The sequence below is a fragment of the Pleurodeles waltl genome, chromosome 11, assembly GCF_031143425.1.
Source record: "Pleurodeles waltl isolate 20211129_DDA chromosome 11, aPleWal1.hap1.20221129, whole genome shotgun sequence".
NCBI classification, from domain to species: Eukaryota; Metazoa; Chordata; class Amphibia; order Caudata; family Salamandridae; genus Pleurodeles; species Pleurodeles waltl.
Window position 1 is genome coordinate 818,103,279 of NC_090450.1, and position 20,913 is coordinate 818,124,191.

Below are 20,913 nucleotides of genomic sequence, written 5' to 3' on the forward strand. Positions count from 1 at the left end.
GGGATAATAATTGGTAGGGCCGCGAAGTAATACAACAGTCTAGGTAATATCAGCATGTTTGCTAAAGCTACTTTACCCAGTGGTGAGAGTGGTAATTTATTCCAAAAGCGTACTGAGCTCTTTACAGAGGACACCGCTTTCCCCAGATTTCCATCCCTTAGGTCTTCCGCACTATGGTAGACGTTGATCCCTAGGTATTTAAATGTATCGAAGCACCATTTTAGGTGGCCTGGCGGAGCACACTCTTGCCTCACAGGGGGGGCCAGCTGGTTAGTGGGAATATACAGGATTTCCCCCAGTTAACTATTAGACCGGATACCCTACCGAACTCAGACAGCAGCGACATCACCAGGGGCAGCAACTCCTCCACTCTGCGTATGTATATCAAGGCATCATCTGCGTATAGTGATATGGAGTGGAGAGTGCCGTTCCTTGACACCCCCCATTCTTCTATTTTGGCACGGACGCGTGCAGCTAGTGGTTCCATCGCTAAGGCAAATAGGAGGGGGGATAGGGGGCATCCCTGTCTTGTTCCCCTATTAATCGGGAAGCTCTCTGATATTACTCCTCCCGTCTTCACCCTAGCCTGTGGGGCAGTGTACAGAATGCGTACCCAGCTTGTGAATTTTGGACCGATACCCATTAACTGCATGGTGGCAAAGAGAAAGTCCCATTCTAATGTATCAAACGCTTTTTCTATATCAAGCGATATCACCGCTTCCTCGAGTGCGATCAGGGGGGTGTCACCTATTACACTTAGCAGCCTCCAAATATTTAGGAAGGTGTTACGTTTCGGGATGAATCCATTCTGGTCCTCGTGCACCAGGATATGCATGTAAGGAGCTAGTCTGTTAGCCAGGATTTTGCCAAGTATCTTGCAGTCTAGGTTGAACAGTGAGAGGGGTCTGTAGGACCTGACGTCAGTGGGGTCGCGCCCCTGTTTTGGAAGGACCACTATCATTGCCTCCCTCATTGTGGGGGGCAGGATACCATTGATCCCTGCTTCTTCGAACGTTTTTAGGAGATGTGTGTTAAGGTGTGTCACAAAAGTGGAGTAGTATTCTGATGGCAGGCCATCTGTCCCTGGGGCTTTATTCCTAGGTAACTGTTCAAGGGCCTTATTAAGTTCCCCTAATGTGATGGGGGCTTCTAGTGTCTCTCTATCGGTGTGTATTAGTTGGGGCAGGGGAGAGACTGCCAAAAAGGACTCGAGCTGTTGGAGGGAGCATGATGTGCTTTTGGGTATAATTGTGTATAATATTCCCTGAACGCATTATTTATTTTTACCTGCGTGGTAGCTATTGCGCCTGTGCCTACTCCTATCGCCCCGATTGGAGGGCACCGCCGGTCCTCCCGCAGTAGCCATGCGAGCAGCCTACCAGATCTGTCGCCTTCCGACTGTAGCCTAGCCAAGTGGTGTTTGTGATCATGAAGGCGTAATGTGGCATCAGCATTTGCGTGTTCTGCGCGCGTATCCTTTAGCACTGTGTATGCCGTTTCATTGCGGGCAACTGCGTTTTCTAGTGCTCTTAGTTTCTTCTCCAGCTTGCTGACCTCTGCGTGGAGTGTGCGCCTCACCCCCCATGTAGTGGAAATACAATGTCCCCGGATCACCACTTTGTGTGCGTCCCACTCCATTGCTCTTAATTTTGTGGTGCCGGTATTTAATTCCCAGTACTGTTTTAGCGCTGTTCTCAGTGTGTCTGTAAATGCAGGGTCGTGTAAGGCTTCCGCTTGTAGCCTCCACGTTGGGATAACCTGGCGCTTCCTGTCCCAATCCAAAATTATTTTAAGCGGTGAGTGATCGGATAGTGTCTTGGCTAGGTATTCTATTCCGCTGGTCACTGTGCAGATCTCCTGGGTGCCCCACATCAAATCTATCCTGGTATGTACCTTATGTGGTGCTGAATAGAATGAATATTCCCTGTGTTGTGGGTGTTTCATGCGCCATATGTCATGGAGGCTCATGTTACTAGCCCATGTTGACAATGGGGGACTGGGGTGTCTAATAACTGTTGAATGCGTGGGGGGATTTGACCTGTCCAATGCTGGGTCCGGCGTGCAGTTGAAGTCTCCTCCCCATATGGCGGGTGTTTCGGGGTTCGTTAATAACGCTGGAGTGAGTGTGCACAGGAACTCAGGCAGCGCGCTATTAGGGGCATATACCCCTAGAATTGACAATTGTTTGCCATCCAGCTTACCCTCCACTACCACATACCTGCCTTCCTGATCTATCTTGTGTGATGTTTGGATAAAGGGGACATTCCCTGCTATCCATATGAGGACCCCCCTCGCGAAGGTTGAATAGGATGTGCCCACAATCTGTCCTCCCCATTTACTGCGTAGGTCCTGCAGGTCTGGGTCCCGCAGGTGGGTTTCTTGTAGGATTGCAATATGTGTGCCATGGCGTTTGAGTCGTGTATGCACCCTAGACCTTTTGCCTGGAGTCCCCAGTCCCCTAACATTCCAGGTGACTATGTCATATGTGTATGTGCTGTAGGTTATAGATTGGGCCATGTACAATTTGTGAGTGTGTGTCTTGCTCTCCGCCCCCGGGAAGGCCCATTGGGTCTCCTCCGCCCTCGTCGCCCCCGCGGGCGGGCCCCCTACCTCCGGACGCGTGTCCTGTGTTGTGAGCAGACCGGTAGTGCACAAACTAGTAGTTACCCTCTTTCCCTCCCCAACTGGATCCCAACCCCAACTGTGAACTTGCAATAAGCTACACACCCAATTTAGGTGCGAGCTGAAGTGTATCCATATGGATGTCTGCGGGGAGCAATGATTCTATCCGGATGCGGCTCATTTTAGGGGCTTGCATCCTTCTGCAGACATGGTCTGCGAGTGGATTGGGGCACTCCCAGGGCCCGGCCATCCGCCCCCCCCCCGCTCTACGCCGCTAATTGCGCGCAATATAGATAAAGGAGTTATCTCCAGGAGCACATGTGTAAGGATACATAAGTTCAGGTGATGTAACCTCCCACTTCGAGTGGGGGTCGCAAAGTTCAGTTCTGTACTCCGGCTGTGGCAGTTGGTCCCCCTGGGGGGACAGTTCGGTAGTGCTTGTCCAGAGTGTGTCTGCGGACCTGGGGGTGAGCTCCGGGCCCCTCAGTGCCTCCGTTAATATGGAGTCCGAGCTGATCGAGTCAGACTCCGAGCCTTCCTCTGGATGGGTCCTGAGAGTCTTGAAGGAATTCTGTGTTAGTAGGGGGGTTTCTTTAAGGGCCCTGGCCCTCTCCTCTGCAGCCTATTCCACCGTGGGTTGACCCCTGGGGCGCCTCTTGGATCGTTTCTGTGATTTTGTCGTTGACCAGTTCTTGTCGGTGCTGGCTGCCTCGCGGGGGTGGGCGATGCCTTTGGCATGCATCCACGTCCAGGCATCTTCCGGTGAGGTGAACACATGGGTGCGTTCATCTGTTAGTACACGTAATTTAGCGGGGAACATTAATGTGTCATGTTCACGGAGGCGTTGTTTAACTTGGGTGAAGGGGTTACGTTGTCTTTGCACTTCCTGAGTGAAGTCTGGATAAGCTTGAAAAGTCGAGTCCTCGTACCTGTATGGGCCTTTGCTGCGGAACTGTTGAAGTATCGCATCACGGTCTCTGAAGTTTAGGAACCTGGCTATCAGTGGTCTTGGAGGTTGACCCGGTGCCGGGGGGCGTCCGGGAATCCTGTATGCTCTTTCCACTGAGAAGAATTTGGATGGGGCTCCGTTCAGGACCTCTTTAATTAACCAGTGTTCCAGCAGGAGCTCTGAGTTTTGATCCAGTGATTTTTCAGGAAAACAGAGAAACCGTATGTTGTTGCAGCAGGATCTGCCCTCTGCCTCCTCTGCTCTTCTCAGCAGTGACTTTACTTCTGCATCTAGGCGGAGAATTTGTTTTTGGTTATCCGCTACCGTGGGGGCCAGTTTACTGAGCGCCACCTCCGTTGTCTTCACTTTATCGGATAATTTGCCATGGTCTACTCTCAGGATGTTCAGATCTTGCGACACCGTGTCTACCCTGGTCTCCAGTGAGGTTTTAGTGTCCATGATTGCCTGTAGTACTTTCTCGAATTGCGAGGAGTGGGCCAGGAGCGTGGACTCCAACGACTGCAGGGAGGGCGTACGTTGCTGATCGCCAGGTGCCTGGCCATGCATGTTCCGGTCCTGGTTTTTAGCTGATTTGGGCCTTCTGGCCATTTTGACTTATCTGTTGTGACCTGGTTCCACCTGCATTCACGCGCTCACCCGCGTTCTCTGGACTATTCAAGCAAGGAGGGCGTATATATATCCCTGCGGGGCCACGCCAGTATGCACTTCGGTTTTTGAGGTTTCGGCCCTGCTGGTGATCCTCCAGGTGAGATCTTATTCAGGCGGTCTGGGACCTCCCGTCGCTAGGTCCGCATGCGTGCTTCGGGCCCCCGGCCGGCAGCCAACTCCAGGCCCTGGGTCCTCTGTCGGTATGGAGTGGAGGAGTGACGTTCCCAAGTGTGTTCGCTTAGTATGTTTCGGGCTCGCACAGTTCTTTAAGCACTGTTCCGCACTGTGGTGCTGGTCGGCGTCTTTTAACAGAGGGTATGGCTTGGCCTGATCCAGACCGGCCCTGCGTGTACCCCGTCTGTGGTGGCCTCTATATCTAGCTGCAGGCCCAGGGTCTTCTCCGGGGGTGGGCGCACCACGCCATCAGTCATGGGGTAGGAAGGCACCCCCAGGGGCCCCCGACAGGATTCATCCCCCGTCCTCTGTCCCCCCTCGTGTACGGGAGGGGGAATTCAGTGCGAGCAGAAGGCGGCGGCCCCCAGTCCGCTCGGCGGCGGTCCCCGCAGGCGGCGTGCACCTGCCTCACCGTCCGGTACTCCAAATTTGGTGCGGGTTCCCGCCTCAGGGGGAGACGGCACCAGCGGCCACCTAGAAAGGGCGCGTCATCTGCGGCCGGGTTCACTGCCACCCGGCAGGCCTCATAACCGTTTAGAACAGTTGGGGGGTCCAGGGAGTGGGTCCCACCCCGCTCCCGAAACGCCTTCACCCCTGGCTTGTTATTATGGTCCCACAGGGCCTTTCGCGGAGGGGGAAGCGCGTCCCTCCGCCTGCCTTTAATTGTAGAGGGGGCAACCGCCCGGGGCCCCTGCTGCTCCTGCCGTTAGTCCCGCGCTGCTCCTCGGAACCCCCCGCACCTGATAGGGGGGGGGGGGGGGGGGGGGGAGGGGGGGGAATGCCCGGGACGATGTGAAAGCGAAATATGAGCTTATGGCCCTCGCGAGGTGGGCCGCTCCCGTTTCCGCGCATCCACCTCTCGTTCAAGCTCCAGGGCTGTGCCCCGTCCGTCGCGGCCGACAAGACGGCGGCCGCAGCTCCCTGCCACGAGACGCTCCGCGGCAGCCTCTCCTCCCGGCCGCCCGATCGCCTCCAAAGCCGTCGGCGAGGGGAGAGCGGCCCCAGAAGCGGATCCCACCTCCGGGATGCGGCAGCGCCGCCCCAGGAGCGCCCCGCAGATGTTCCATGGCGAGCCCGAGACGGAGGGCTTAATTAAGCATCCTTCCCGGTCACCATCTTGGCTCCTCCCCCCCCCACTTACTTATATTATGCATCATTTTACCTTCACTTCACTTCACTTCTAGCCTCTTCCAGAATGATTAAGAGTCATTGCTGGGGCTTTAAGGAGTCCCTCTGTAGAATTTCAGGGACCATGCTGCTAATTTCAGTGACTTGCGCACTAACTTAACCCAAGAGTATTGTTACATTTGCTAGCAATCTCTTGTGCATTGTCTCAACATATTCATAAAGTTGGTGACATTGTCAAAGTGAATTATAATTTGCAAGTGAGAGAACCCTGGGTGCCTAGCCCATGGTGGTGGTATTAAAATTGGTGTCATGTGGGAAATGCACAATTTCTGATGGCCAATGGCTTTTGGAGAAAGCGTGAGCAGCAGTCCTTCAATAATTGCTCATAACGCACAGCCTTTGGACCAAGAATGCAGGTAAGGAACCTTAACATACATTTAGTACACTGGTTACTGGCAGATCTTCAGGGATAGAACAAAGTCAGCAATATGGGTCCTTGTAATTGGGACTGCTTTTCAGAGAATGACACCATGCACTTTTTTATGTTTTGTGGCCTCTATCTTGAGTTAAGACCGGAATATATTTTGCCGCTGCTAAGAAGGGAGCAATTGCACAAGTAAGACTGGCTTTTATATACCGACAGATGTTGCCTAACACTCACATTTGTTTTAATGTTGCTAGTCTATTAGCGGGGCAGTAAGAAGCAGAAAGAGGCGTCTGGAACAGGTCTTGTGTCTGGTGGCAAAGTAACCCAGTTGCTGTGACTTCTATATTTTAAAGAGCAGATTTTTTTTTTTTGATGAAATGTGGTGATATGTTTTATGAATTCAAGTTTTTAGTTTATGTGTATGTCATTTTTAGGGTTTTCATTAACCGAATAAAGTATATCTGACTGACCTTAACATACCAGCCATGCATTTGGTTTCCTCTTGTTGTAAACAAGTGTACTTGTGGAACCTCCCATTCTCAAAATATGCTCAAAGGAACAACATGATCTAATTAATCTTGAATGTCTCCTAAATCACTGCTGTGTTGGTCTTTGAGATCATTGTGTCTCCTTCCATGTATTGAATTATTCAAATGAAAACTTTTGACTACACAGTACTACATTGTCTGTGCAAGGTGTGAGAGCAGACTGGTTCTTCAAATCGGCCCTCCTTGCCTTTTACTGAAGTCTGTAACACCTTCATAGCTACACCAACCGTTAACAATGCTTGGATAATGAAATCCTTTCAACATCCTTCCCAATACAAATGAAGCATCCATGGTTACCGTCACTGTAGGGACTGGTCTTTGAAGGATCTGACATTTAATAGGTGTTGACCAGTACATCAGAGTAGACTATTCTGCGGGGAGTCTCTCACACTAATTATCGCGCTTAGGGCCCTCCTTCTCAGTCCTGGTGTCTTGTAGGACTTGAGGTCCTCTCGGCCCCTCCATGTAGCAGCAAAATACCAAAGGCAATAAACAGGTGTCCCGACATTCATTTGGTGTGCATGTAGGACAGCAGGATACACCCTCACCTCGAACAGGTTATTGGTGTGGTAAACATTAGTGGACTGTCCTACTGTGGTATTTTAATCCAAATATGGGCGGTAATAGATTACCCTTCTGGCTATAACCCAATAGGAGAAATCCTTCTTGATATAGCCCAATAGGAGAAATCAAAATACGCGATACCATTAAACATTACCACACATATGTCAGAAGTCACCCAACGTACAAATTAACATGCTCAATGAATAAAGCTACACTGAGCGCAGAACTATGCATCTATGATGGGTGTTTGAATGTTACTGCATAGTTAAAAGCACCTTCTAGTAGGAAACAACACACTGCATTTTCACCCAAGGCCAACAGATGCCAGAATGAATGCTTGTTGCTTACCCATGGCCTCCACGTGCAACAAACATTTCATGAAAGGGAAACTGGCGGTGGAGATCTCGCTCAATCACATCTACCCACTTTGGGTCCCCTGCCATGATGTCCAGATCCTGCGAGATAGAGAGAGAGTGGATGAGAGATGGAAGAAAAAATGAGAAAAAGGGACAGAGCAAAAAACACAGGCAAAATTAAAGAAAAACATGTGGGAAAGCCAAACAGTAAAGAAGCAGGTAAGCCAATGCACGAGTCAGAACATACGTCAACGAGAAACCAAATGCAGCATGAAAATGTCAGTAAACAGTGTGCAAAAACAAGTGAGGGATGTATGTGAAAGAAAATATCAAGTTGTTTTCTTTAAGTAGGAAGAAAACTCCGAATGGTGGTTATCAGATGAGAAACAAAAGGTGACCTGCTTGTAACAATACTCAAGGGTTCGAATCAAACAGATGTTAAACATTATCTAGGTTGAAGAGCCACGGAGGAGCAAATTTGGTCCACTGTATGTACTTTTCGACACCACAAAGGTTTGGCTGAAAAAGTGCCCAAACATTATACAGTTATCAAAGGGTCCAGATAGATCCCAGAAGCCATCTTGGTTTCCATATAACCATATGTAGTAGAATAAAGTTTCAAGTAATGTGTCACTCGTCACTCGTGGGATGTCAGTGGGCCCGAAGAGATTCATGGGGTGTGTAGACAAGTGAAGCATCGTACATTCTCCTGAAATGAGTGGAGATTGTGAGCGTCTCTGCTACAACCCACACATACATCAGTTTTTGAAAACCGCAGACCTGCCCGTCTTACGTTGTGGTGCTTCCTGAGCAACATTTCCTCGGTTGACATTTGCACCACAACTACCTTCCTATTAGTGAAATAGTGGTTATTCATACACATCAGACTATCTATTTGGGTGCCTATTTACAGTCAGCAACCAGCCAAAGAGCACAGAAATACTTCACATTTCAGACAGTCAATTTTAACCTTTAGCGAAGGTGCCAACGATTTCAAAGACACAAAACTCGGACACCAATCCAGAAATCACTACTTTTAAATTAACTTAGACATGTTATAGTAAGTGGCAAAAATGTAAGCAAAACAATTAAGATATGAGCTAAACTTGTTCTCCCGTTTGCTGCTTTTTTCAGTAGTCTAGAGAGGACAAATATATAGCAGGCAGCTGTTGCAGCAACCATAAAGCCCCACTAGGCGGCACTGGTGGCTAATCTTAGGTAAACATTACAGGCCCTAAATTAAAAAGTAAACATGACTATGGAGCAGGAGGTCGCACTTTTGGTCGTTGTAACTGCATGCGGGAGTCCCGAGTTACTTCCAGATGCAACCATGTCCACAAGGTTAATTGGCAACGCCACCTTATCAGTGCCAATGCAGTGAAACAGTAAACTATTGGTTCACAAACGAAGCCTGGGTTCGTTTCGCATCGGCCATTTGAGAGGCACGTGACATGTCTGAAACAGATACTCAACCCTATATGCCCTACGACTGTTTGAGAACTACAGCTCGGACTGTACTCTAAATTGGGTTGAGGGTCAAACCTACCATGACTTTCGGCCCTCTGAAAGGTAGTAACAGTGAGGTAAAGCAGTTGGTCTGGCTGCAGAGCATTAGCAGCATTCTCTTTCCACCCTAGCTGGTGTTGGCTCCAGGCACGCAGGGGAGCCTTCAAGGTGACACCTATCCTATGAAATGGTGTGCTCACTAAGGCAGGTAACAACCAATGCTTGTGAACGGAAAAAGGCACTTATGTTCACAATACCACTCATGGTGAACATGATAGAGTTGCTGCCCAGCTGAAGGCTTAGGTTCTTGATAAGCAATGGAAGAGTGACTGGTGAGCTGAAGATGGGGTGGTGGCGCAGTCCGAAGATGATGACGTCAGACTTGTTGCCACCGAGTTTGAGGAACTTAACAGCATTATGAAAACAGCTGAAGTGGGAAATGCTTGGGGCTGCTAACATATAAGGAAATGTGGGTGGTATAGGCTCCCTTTGAGGGTCACGAGGGAAAGCACTGAGATGCTGAATATCCTAGGCGACCAAGCACGATGTACCACGTAACAAGGGGTCAGAGGAAGTGTTGAGGCCCGATTTGAATTACTAGAAATGGCTAAGAAGGAAGAATACTGACCCAGTTGGTGGTGTCTGAGGCAGATTGCTGCAGATGGGAGCCTTTTGACGAGGATGTCGAGTGGTGTCAAACACAGCTTACATTCTAACGAGGATTTGCTTTACGTGCAATGTCAGCCACAAAAGGGAATTTGCCCCAGACTGTGAACAGCGTGGTGGCGTCTAGGGCAATAACCAGATTGGCAGGCGCCAAGAATGCTTGTGGATGGATGTGTTGGACCACAGGTTGTTCCAGAATCAAATAAATGGCAGACATGCTTTGAACCTGAGGAAAGCTATGTGGGAGGCCTTAAACAGTGTTTCTTTATGACAGATAGGATGGTGACTTTTTAAAGGCCCCTGGTACCACTCTACAGAATAGAACAATGTATAAGGTAAGCTAGTGGTTGCACATTTCTTTGAGAGAGAGAGGCAGGTTTGGCCTTACTTAAGGCTTGGGGGGAGGTTGTGGGTATTTGAGTTGAAAATCTTCTAGATCAGTGGTGGTGGCGGGTTCAAGACTGAATTGCAATGAAGTGGTAGGTAGCAAGAACTTGGAAAAAGTGATTTTGGTCTGGACATGAATGTCAATATGGACATTTTGCACTTAGGTGAGGAATACACTGTTACTTTTCTAGTAGAGGTTGTTGATCAGCAGGATGTGCATTTCGATAAGCATGCGTCTGAGGAAGTTGCAGATGACCCAAAAGAGTTCCACGGGTTTGTTCAGTAATTTCTGGATTCTGTATATAAGATGGCTTTGCAGTAGATTGATCAAACTGCCCTCGAGCAGGCTCAAACAATTTTGACCACTGAATCGCACCTGCCGGCCTTGAGGAAGCAGCAGTGTTCTTGTGGCTATTAAGGCTGAGGTGGAACTGGAGAGGCTGGTCCTCCTGGTTGCTATATCAAAGTAGAGATGAGTGAGCTGGTTGTAGGTGGTGTTAGTGGAGAGGGTAGAGGGCATCTGATGCTGCCATTCGAGAGTGGTTCTAAATTGTTTAGAAAAAGTTTATTTTCATAGCGGGAGGGAGTCTTGAACATGGGCAGGAGAGATGGCAGAGAATGTTAAAAGACTAAGGGTCAGAACAAGCTAAAGGATCGGAGTCCAAAAGCAAGGTGGTGATGATGTAAGCAGAGAACTATATCAATGCTGTGACGTGAGGGCAGCAGGGAAAAAGGTGATGTCAGGCGTGGGAGTTATGTCAGCGCATTTTTCAGAAGACTAGGTTGGCTGGTCCATGTAGTATGTAGGTGGAATGGCAAGCCCATGGGGAGGAAGTCCTTGCAAATAATTACTCCACCACGTCCTGCTCTTGGGGCAAGGTGTAGTTGCAGTCAAGTGCATTAGATATTTGCGATAAAACAGCAGTCCATGTTACTGCTTGGGAACGCGTCATTTTGGGAGTGTCCGGGGTAACACAAGGAGCGTTAATTAATGCTCCTCTGACCACTGCCTTTCAGTCCACTTTAGTGCAATGTGAAAAAAAAGCAGATTATACTTTTTGGATAAAAACAATCTACATTTAATGATCAATGTTTTTTCTGTATGACAATTTCCCAATCTCAGATCAGTGTCTTTTGCTGTCTCTTTTATTCTAAATGGCCCAAGTAAAGTCAGTTTACAGTACTATGTAAGCGCCCTAGCTCGAGGCTATTATACTTTCACCATCTGTAGTTCTACCTTCTGAAACACGGTTGTATATGCTGCAGCTGGACTACAACCTCCTTTAGAATTAAAAACAAAAACTGGTAAAACAGTTAACCTTTTTGGAAGCCTGGCCAAAGACAACGATATATCATTATCACTCCCACTCACCAAAGGTGAAAACAGACGTTTTCTGCTGTGTGGACGAAACCAGTTTCAAAACATTTAACTACCAAATGTGTGGTTGTGGTTCTGTTTGTTAAGCATGAACTTCTCTACGCAGGAGCAGGGTAATACTACGAGCAGGAGTCTAATCTCGCGCTCCCCCGGTCTCTTTGCACTGCCTCTGTTTGTCCAGGTAGAACAGTGCAACAATGCCGCTGCTGTAAACACGAATAACCTTGGTGAATTGGCGGGCACTTCAGTAACAAAAGATCTCTATAAACACCAGTGTGTTGATACGCACATTTTCTGCTGTTACAAGTTCATGAAACCTTTAATCATTTCAAAATGGGCTCTAGATAACTATCTGTAGGAAGCGGGTTATAGAAACCCAGTCAGGGTGTACCAAGGAAACGATCCTTATGATGTAAGCATATTTGAGAAGGAAGCAAACAACAGGTTCGGAGAATTCCAGACTTAAACAGATGGCGAACCTGTCTCCTATCTAGTTATTATTACTAGATATCGCTATGCATCTGCATTTTTTTATTGGGCAAAGATAGCCATATTAACCTTGCAAATCCGAGCACCAGTTTGACTGGTCATCTTGCCTTTCTCCTGCAAAGGAGCCCCAGAAATCCTAACATGCATAAAGCTGTCAGCCCCAGACAAAGACTGCAAGGAGACAGGAGCTCAACACGTTGGCAGTATTGGTCTCTACATGCTCAAAACCAAATTGAAAACTGTAGGATCCACACTGAGGAATCAGAGAAAACAAGCTAAGATTCACAGTCTAATGGAATGGGTACTTCTAGGGTTAACCAGGACAAAGTCTATGGGCCTGATTACGACTTTGGCGGTCCAACCACGGGACCGCCAAAACCGCAAGGAGGACGCCTCTGTCATGGCATCCCCTCCATGCATATTACAATGTTCCGCCTGGCTGACTGGCGGGAACATTGCAATATATGTTCCCGCCGGGCTGACCAGCAGTAGCAGTGCTAGGATACTGTCCACGGCTCCATTAAGGGAGCCAAGGCCAATACCCTAGCACTCCAGCACCCTCAGAATGTGCACTGTCTGCAAAGCCTCCCCCAGCAGGATCCCCGCCATGAAAAGGCTGGTGGAAAGTGGGGTTTTTATCAGCCAAGCGGCGCCAAGTTCAGCACCGCCATGCCTGGTTACAAGCCAGACAGCTGTCTCCCCGCCAGGATCTGTGATCCTGGTGGTGATGGCAGTCTTTAGGCGGTCCACCCGTCTAAGTCGTAATTGGGTGGTCAGACCTCCCAGGGTGCGGCGGTCCTTGGACTGCCACACTCGTAATGAGGTGCTATCTATGTACTGGAACTCAATTCTTTCCACCTGAGTGGGCTAGCACTACTTAACAAGCAATGCTGCTAAGAGAACTTCTTTAGTATCGTAAAATTGTTGTGCGAATACCACAAAGACAAGGAAGACATGTTGCAGTTAGCAAAGTAAGGAAAGTGTGCTTAGGTGTGAGACACTTTCTTTCTCACTCTTTCTCTGAAAACATTTGTTGAGCACAGTGGAGGAGCAGCCCTATAGAGTTAGGAGTGGTTGCTTGTGCATTATTTATAGTCATCTACTTCCCCATCAGTTGTGGAAACCACACAGAAATACACATGTTCGCTTACCAGGACACTCAACTCCTGAGCTCCCTAACTGAGCTGCAGGCTGCCTTGTCAAGAGTAGCCAAGGCTCACAACAGGCTGGAGAAGGAAGGGCAGTATAATGCACACAGGAACAACAAACAAATGGAGTTTAAATCTCACAAAATATCATCAATTATAGGAAATATGTACCCCATTTAGGGAAACTAAAAGAAGTGCAGCTGTACATCCAGGAAGGGAATAGGGACTTATGGAAGACCATATGCACAAAGACTATGCTTACAGTTAATAGTGAAAGAAGAAGATGATATACAAACGTGGGATGAAGCATGTCTTAACAGTAGTCACACTAGTAAGAATATAATGAATTAGTTAGTGGGCAGGCTGGTAGGATAGGATCGACATGAAGATTAAGATATATTCAACAAGTTAGATTAGGTGGTAGGTGGCCGATTTTGGGGGTACCAACAGGGAGAGCGACCTGCACTAGTCAGTCTTGGCATACTTCTCAAGTGGGAGGCTTGAGGATAGAAGGGAACCCAGGAAATGTGGTTGACATTAGCAATACTGCCGGCGACCACGTCAGACTCCTTTATCTGGTAACAATAAGGTGTTCTGTAAAGGTAGGAGAGAGATGCAATTCATCCTTGGTGTCCTTCCTTCTGTGGTAAAGTCACCTATTGCAGTGTTGTCCAACCTTTTTATTGCCGCGGACCGGTAAATGTTTGATCATTTTTCCGTGGCCCGCTTGTCCCATTGTGTGACAAGCGGGCCACGGAAAAATTATCAAACATTTACCGCCCGCCACAGTGGGGCGGCCCGGTGCCGATTGATCCACGGACCGGCACCGGTCCGCGGCCCGGGGGTTGGGGAACACTGACCTATTGCATGTCAGCGTATATTTGATTGAAAATACAAGATAAGCTTAATTGGTACATTTGTGAAATAAAGGTTGGCCTAAATCAAACCCGAAGCAGCTATAGTGGGTATGAAAATATATTTAATCTGTGATCTAATGTTCAAGATGCAGTGGAAAAAACACACCACAGAGAAAGGGAGCATCAGCTGTAGAAATGTACAGTGGCTAACGCGTTCAAGCTTTGAGCTTTACGGTTTGTACCCAGAAATTGCCATGCAAGTGTAACAGTAACAGGAGTTAGTGACTGCACATGAGAACAAATAAAAACAATAGGAGTTAAGGGTACCAAAAAGTTACATCAGATACTATACACAAACTACTGACATCAGTTCACATTCACACAACATACAAATAAACCAAACTAGGTTAATACATTCCAAGTAACCCTATTTGTCAAAAGAAAGCCCAATATGACATCTGGAAATCTATCTGTAGTCAAAAGTAATCTCCACTACAGACACTCTAAAGAGAGTCTAAACTTGCTCACCCATGCCTGCGGCTCCAGAGAAAAGCAAAAACTACAGACTACAAAATTCTTCACTTTACAAGATCGGATGTCTAAAGGATAACATGATTAGGAACACAGCAACAATGTAAATTGTTAAAGACGAGATCACACAAAGATAAAGAAAAGGATTATGTTACTTACCCTGCAAGCATCTGTTCGTGGCATGGCTGTAGATTCACATGGTCTGCATACTTATGCCATCTAGTGATGGGTCCTGATGTGTACAAGTTATTTTTCTTTGAAGTCAGAGTCACGAGGTAAAGTGACCCCTCCTCTCAGCGATACTACGCATGGACATCAACTCCATTGTTAGATTGTTTTCACACAGTCGGGTGAGAATGGAGCGTGAATATAGTATTAGTAAGAGATGTCCATGCATATGAAGTGTAATAAAATACTGCAACGGCCACAGGTATCTAGGGAGGTGGTTGGGCGCATGTGAATCTACAGCACTACATGCCAGGAAAAGATGCTTACATGGTAAGTAACGTAATCCGTTCGATGGCAGGTTTGGATGTAGCTACACATGCTCTGCATAGACTGTAAAGCAGTACCGTCCCAAAAGGACGATGGCTAACACATTGGTGTTGCAGTTTGAAAAAAGTACAAAGCATAGCTTGTCCAACATTTGCTTGCTGCCTTTCAAAATCATCCACACAATAATGTTTAGTAGATGTGTGCAGATTTGACCATGTGGCTACTCTGCAGATGTCAATTATTGGTATATTACCTAAAAATGCCATAGATGCACTTATTTTACTAGTTGAGTGTGCTCTAAGAGGTATGAGTAGAGGTCTTTTAGCTTTAGTATAGCATGTTTGGATACATTTAACAATCTATCTTGATATACTTGCTCTAGATATAGCCTTCCCTATATGTGGAGGTGACAAAGTCACAGAGTTGTTTACTTTTACAAAAGTCTTTAGTTCTATCAATACAGCACATTAACGCTCTTAACATCGAAGGGGTGTAGTGCTCTTTCTGCAACTGAACCAGGTTGAGGAAAGAAAACCGGTAAATCAACCGAATGGTTCAAATAAAAAGTGGAAAACACTTTTGGAAGAAATGTTGCCTGAAATCAAACTGCTACCTTCCAAAAGAGAAACTGGAGTAGAGAATTATGTATAGGTCCAAATGTGGGTCCCATGAGTCTGGTGAGTACAATATTAAGATCCCACATTGGTGCCGGGGGCACCCTAGGTGGGATTCCCCTATTACGACATTCCATATATGCTTTAATAACTAGAATTTTGAATGATGAGAAATGTTGTCAGTTATGTAGATGCACTGCTACAAGGTGGAATTGTATTGAAGTATATGCTCGACCACACGTTTGTAAATAGAGCAAATAGCTAACAATATTTTGACTAGTTACATTAAACAGATCAATTTGTTTGTTTTGGCAATACATTACAAACCTTTTCCATTTAGCAGCACAGTATGCTCTGGTTGTGGGTTTATGTGCTTCCTTAAGAAAGGTCATGCATTCTGGAGGTAATCGTAAGTAGCCAAACTATGACCTCAGGAGCCTAATTGCAAGGTTGAGTTCTTTGGGATTTTGGTTCTGAGTGAGAAGGTCCGGACATAGGGGGAGCTTCTCTTGTGGAACTACTGAAAGTTTGAGTAGTGTTGTGAACCATGATAGGCATGACCAAGTAGGAGCCACCAGAATGAGGGTGAGAGAGGACTGTCTGAGCTTCCTTACTACAAAGGGAAGGAGAGGGAGAGGTGGAAAAGCATACTCAAATATCCATGACCAACTAATTCATAGAGCATTGCTCTTGGAGAGAGGGTGTGGGAGCCTGAAGGCGAAGTTTGGGCATGTTGAGTTTGTTGTTGTGCTGTGGAAACCCCCACCGATGGAGGTATTTGTGTAGGACTTGAGGTTGGCTCTCCCATTCGTAGACTTGTTGCTGAATCTTGCTGAGTAGCTCTGCAAGATCGTTGTCTATCCCTAGGAGGTGTTCTGCTAACAATTGAATGTGATGGCGAATTGCCCAATGCCAGATTGTCTGAGCTAGTCGAGACAACCGTAGAGTGTGTCCACCCATTTCTGAAAATAAAACATTATCTGTACGGACTAGAACAGTCTTGCCTTGCAGATGAATCAGAAATGCTTTGAGTGATAGATAAATGGCTTGACGCTCCAAGTAATTTATGTGTATAACTTGATGTTTGGTGTCCCACAATCCCTGTATTGAGAGATTGTGTAGATGAGCACCCCAATCTGTCTGTGATGCGTCAGTTGTGAGAGTGATCTGGGAAACAGGGTCTAGAAATGGCCACCCCTTTGTCAGAATTTGTGTGTTCCACCATTGCTGGCAGAAGTGCGCGAAGCTGTCTACCAACACTAGATCATGTAATGGACCCTGTGCTTGAGACCATTGAGATGCCAGACACTCCTGCAGCAGACAGATGTGTAGGTGTGCATTTGGCACTATTGCAATACAAGGTGCCATGACCCCTAGAATTCTCTGAATGGTTCATACTGGAATATGCTGATTGAGGGGTACTTGACTGAACAGGGTTTTTATATTCAGAATCCTGCTTGGGATGGGGTAGGCTAGCCCTAAGTGAGTGTTTAGAACAGCTCTTAGGCTGTATCTGAGATGGTTGGAGGTGGGATTTTTGTATGTTGATGGTAAACCCTAACTGGTGAAGGAGATGAACGGTTGTCTGTGTATGCAGAAGACATTGGTGAAGTTAATTTGACTTGATAAGCCAATTGTCCAGATATAGGAAGACATGAATGCTTTGTGTGCGTAGATGCGCTGTGACTACTACAAGGCATTTTGTGAAGACACCGGGTGCAGTTGTTACTCCGAATAGGAGTACCTTGAACTGGTAATGCCTGTCTTGTATGACAAATTTGAGGTATTTTCTGTGTGCTGGATGTACTGGGATGTGAACATAAGAATTCTTTAGATCTAGAGCAGACATGAAATCTGATTGTTGTAATAGTGGTATTACATCTTGTAGAGTGACTATATGAAAGTATCCTAACAGAATGTAACGATTTAGTGGTCTGAGAATTAGAATTGGCCGAAGTGAGCCATCTTTTTCGGGAAAGAGAAAGTACAGAAAATATTCTTCTGTTCTTTTTTGATGATTGAGAACTAACTCTATTGCTCCTTTCTGAAGGAGAGCCTGTACTTTTTGATTCAACAGTCTTAAATGTTCCAGAGAGAGTTTGTTCTTTCTGGGTGGTATGTTTGGACGTGTGGTGATGAGCTCAAGGCAATAACCATGTTGGATAATATCTAACACTCACTGGTCTGTTATGTTTTACCAATTGGAAAAAAAATTGTTGTAGACGTCCGACAGGTGTTGAGTGATTGGAAGGAACAAGAAGAAAGTCATTGCTTAGAGGTGGAAAGAATGGCACGTGTGGAGGCACCTCTTCCTTGACCCTTGGAATTGTTTCCCCTACACGTTCCTCTAAAAAAAATGTTTAGAAGGGGATGGTAAGAGTTGTTGCCTGAAAGAGGTAGAGGATTCTGATGTTGTTTGCCTGTTGCCTTGTGTGAAGGCAGGTTTGCGAAAGGAGCCTCGGTTACCGGGAGTTTGAAGGGTTCCCATAGACTCAGCAACATTAGCGTCTTTTTAAATTTTTTCTAGTGCTTGGTCCACCTCTGGACCAAAAAAGCGTTCCTGATCAAAGGGGGAGTTGAGAAGTGTTTGCTGCACCTCAGATTTAAACCCTGATTAACGCAACAATGCATGACGTCGTAATAAAACACTGCCGTTTTTCCTCCTGGCAGCTGTATCAGCCGCATCAAGAGCACATCTTAGATATGAACTTGCCCTCCTGTATAAGTTGTTGTCCTTTCTTTGTAAACTCTTCTTGAAGATGTTGAATAAGATCTTCCATCTCATCCCAGTGGGCTCCATCATATCTTGCCAACAATCCTTGTGTGTTGGCAGATCTCCAGTGGCTGGCTGCTTGAACCCCCACCCTTTTGCATGATGCATCGATAAGCTTTGACTCCTTGTCTGGAGGAGGTGCGTCCCCCGAACTTTGAGAATTAGTTTGTTTACGAGCATTAGAAACTACCAGGGAATCTGGAGAAATTTGTCCTCTAATGTAAGCAGGATCAGAAGTGGCTGGTTTATATATTTTTTAATCAACCCTAGGTGGAATTACTCAAGCACGGACAGGGTCTTTAAAAATTTCACCCACATGCTGTGTCATACCCTTGAACATGGACAGGTATTGAGATACCCTATTGGTGGAAGCAAGGTTTCAAATAAGACATCATCTTCTATAGGGTCCTTTTGTAATGGGACCCGGTGATATGAAGCTGCCATAGTACCAACTCTTTGATGGATGTGGTGTGATCTGGTTGAGATGGTTTCGCCAGGTATAAATCTGGATCTGTATCCCCTGTAGGTCAATGTCATATGTGTTCCAAGAGTCTAATGGTGGCTGCTGTGTGTCATCATCCCTCCCCTGATCTTCTATACAAGATTGTGGTGATCCTAATGGAGTTCACTATATTAAATCTTCTGCTTCTGAGTGTGAGTGTGAGTGGTGTGAAGGACGTGGAGGAGAGGGTGGTAAGTGTGGCAGTATTGGAAAGGTGGCGATGTCCTTTTTTTCCTGAGGCGGTAGCTGTATATCAACCTCCTCAAATGAAGTCTGGCGTTTAGAGGGAGATGGTTTTGCAACAAACCGACGAGTATTTGGTTGAATATGGATAGTGTTTTGTTTCAGATCGAGCTTCTCTGCCATAGTTTTTAAAATAGGCTCAGGCGCCAAAACATTTATTTTCAATTCGAATGGTGAAACTTTCGATGCGGAAGAGGGCTTGAGTTTCGGTGCCCATATGGTTGATGTTGTCAGGACCAAAGGCAGCTTAGGTTGGGTCAATGCAGAAACCTTCAAAGCCAGTTTGTGGGTGGAGTCTTTAGGCTTAGCCTCTGGTGCCGAGTCGGAAGGAGGGGCATCCTTGGCAACTGTTCAGTGCCAACAACGGCCTGATAGCAGTGGTGGTCTGGTGCCCTTATTTTCAGTCGAAGCGAAATGTGTCTTTGCGGGTGTAAAATGGGTCTTTGTACTCACTGAGTGCTGATTGTTCATCCTTGTATTTTTTGGAAGACTGAAGGATCCAAACAACTATCCTGTTAAGACTTCATGGACTGTTATGCCACTCAACAACTTCATATCAAGTATTTGAAATTCCATAAGCCAGCCTCAGATAATTAATGCTGTTCTTAACACAGACAATGATCTTTATCCACTTTCATGAAGTGGCCACACAGAGAATATTAGTAGAGATTTCCAAAGGGGATACAGAAATCTTAGAGGATTTTTAGTAATCAGAGGACAAATATATAAATTACATATTTTTGTTGGTTTCAAGGTTCTGAAATTATGACGATTACTCACAATTAGGAAAAAAAATGACCAAGTTTGATGATCCATTAACATAAAACACATATTTAAAACAAATTTGGGACTTCTATATTGTGGTATATGGAAGATTATATGACACACATACTTTCAGTTATACACTGGTGCTATTGTGGCCATGATATTCAACACAATTTGATCATTAATGTGTGATCCCTATTAGGGGGAGGGGGTCCAAGAAGGCCAGCCAGACGGTTGCAAATAGGGCAAACTTCAGGCAGAAAGTGGAGATGGTGAATGGGGATATGATGCCCTCTACCTTCTGCCCAGCAGGCAACTATTGTTTTCCAAAGAGGAAACAGAATAGAAAAGAGAAATTACATCTCAGAAGCAGGCTCACCTGAGGAAACATCCTTGTGTCAACAAAAGAGCAAAAACGACTTCTAAAGTAATATTAGACAGTATGAAATAAAAATATATTACCCCTTGGAATACTGGCTTTAAAGCAGCTGCCATGTCAATCTGGCTTCATCACATAGCCTTTTTTTTTTTTTTTGTATTCTTCTGAGATCTGACCAGTACACAAAAGTAAGCATACCAGCAATAACTTTGAAAATCAAACTGACAACAAATAACTGTTCCCTTATTTGTATAACTTGGGGGGAAGAGCTGCTCCTGTGAGGTAACTTTATAGTAACTATATTATTTATATTTGCTGTATGCTTCTTTGAGATGCTGGAGACAATTACAAATCTCTATGAAGTAACACATGGCTGGGATTCAACTTAAAAAACATAAGTCTCTAAACAAAAGTGTGGAAATAACCTCCATTATCTGCGGGACAGTCAATAGCACCTGCAGTTTAAGCAATCAATAAGAATCAAAACCAACTATTCTATAAAGTCAGGAAAGTCCACCACTGAATACACAAAACTAAGAAAAAATTTGAATTGTCCCTCAAGGGGAATAAGATAACAAAATTAAATAGAAAAAACCTAATATGGACTACTGACACAGCAGCAATCCACATGATCAATAAATTAAACAATACTAAACACCACAGATGGAGTCATTCACTGATCTACATCTGACAAACACAGGCATTGGTGAGCACCATAGATATTTACTCAGAAGAAGGACATT

At 46.0% G+C, this 20,913-nt stretch overlaps 1 protein-coding gene across 1 annotated transcript in view; it reads right to left on the reverse strand.

Moving 5' to 3' along the window:
* The window catches only part of TBC1D10A (TBC1 domain family member 10A), a 249,806-nt gene that overhangs the window by 75,240 nt on the left and 153,653 nt on the right, over window positions 1-20,913 (reverse strand). Inside the window, exon 4 of the mRNA XM_069214621.1 lies at window positions 7,430-7,536. Within this exon, the coding sequence (XP_069070722.1) occupies window positions 7,430-7,536 (107 nt within the window). The remainder of the gene's footprint in view (window positions 1-7,429; window positions 7,537-20,913) is intronic.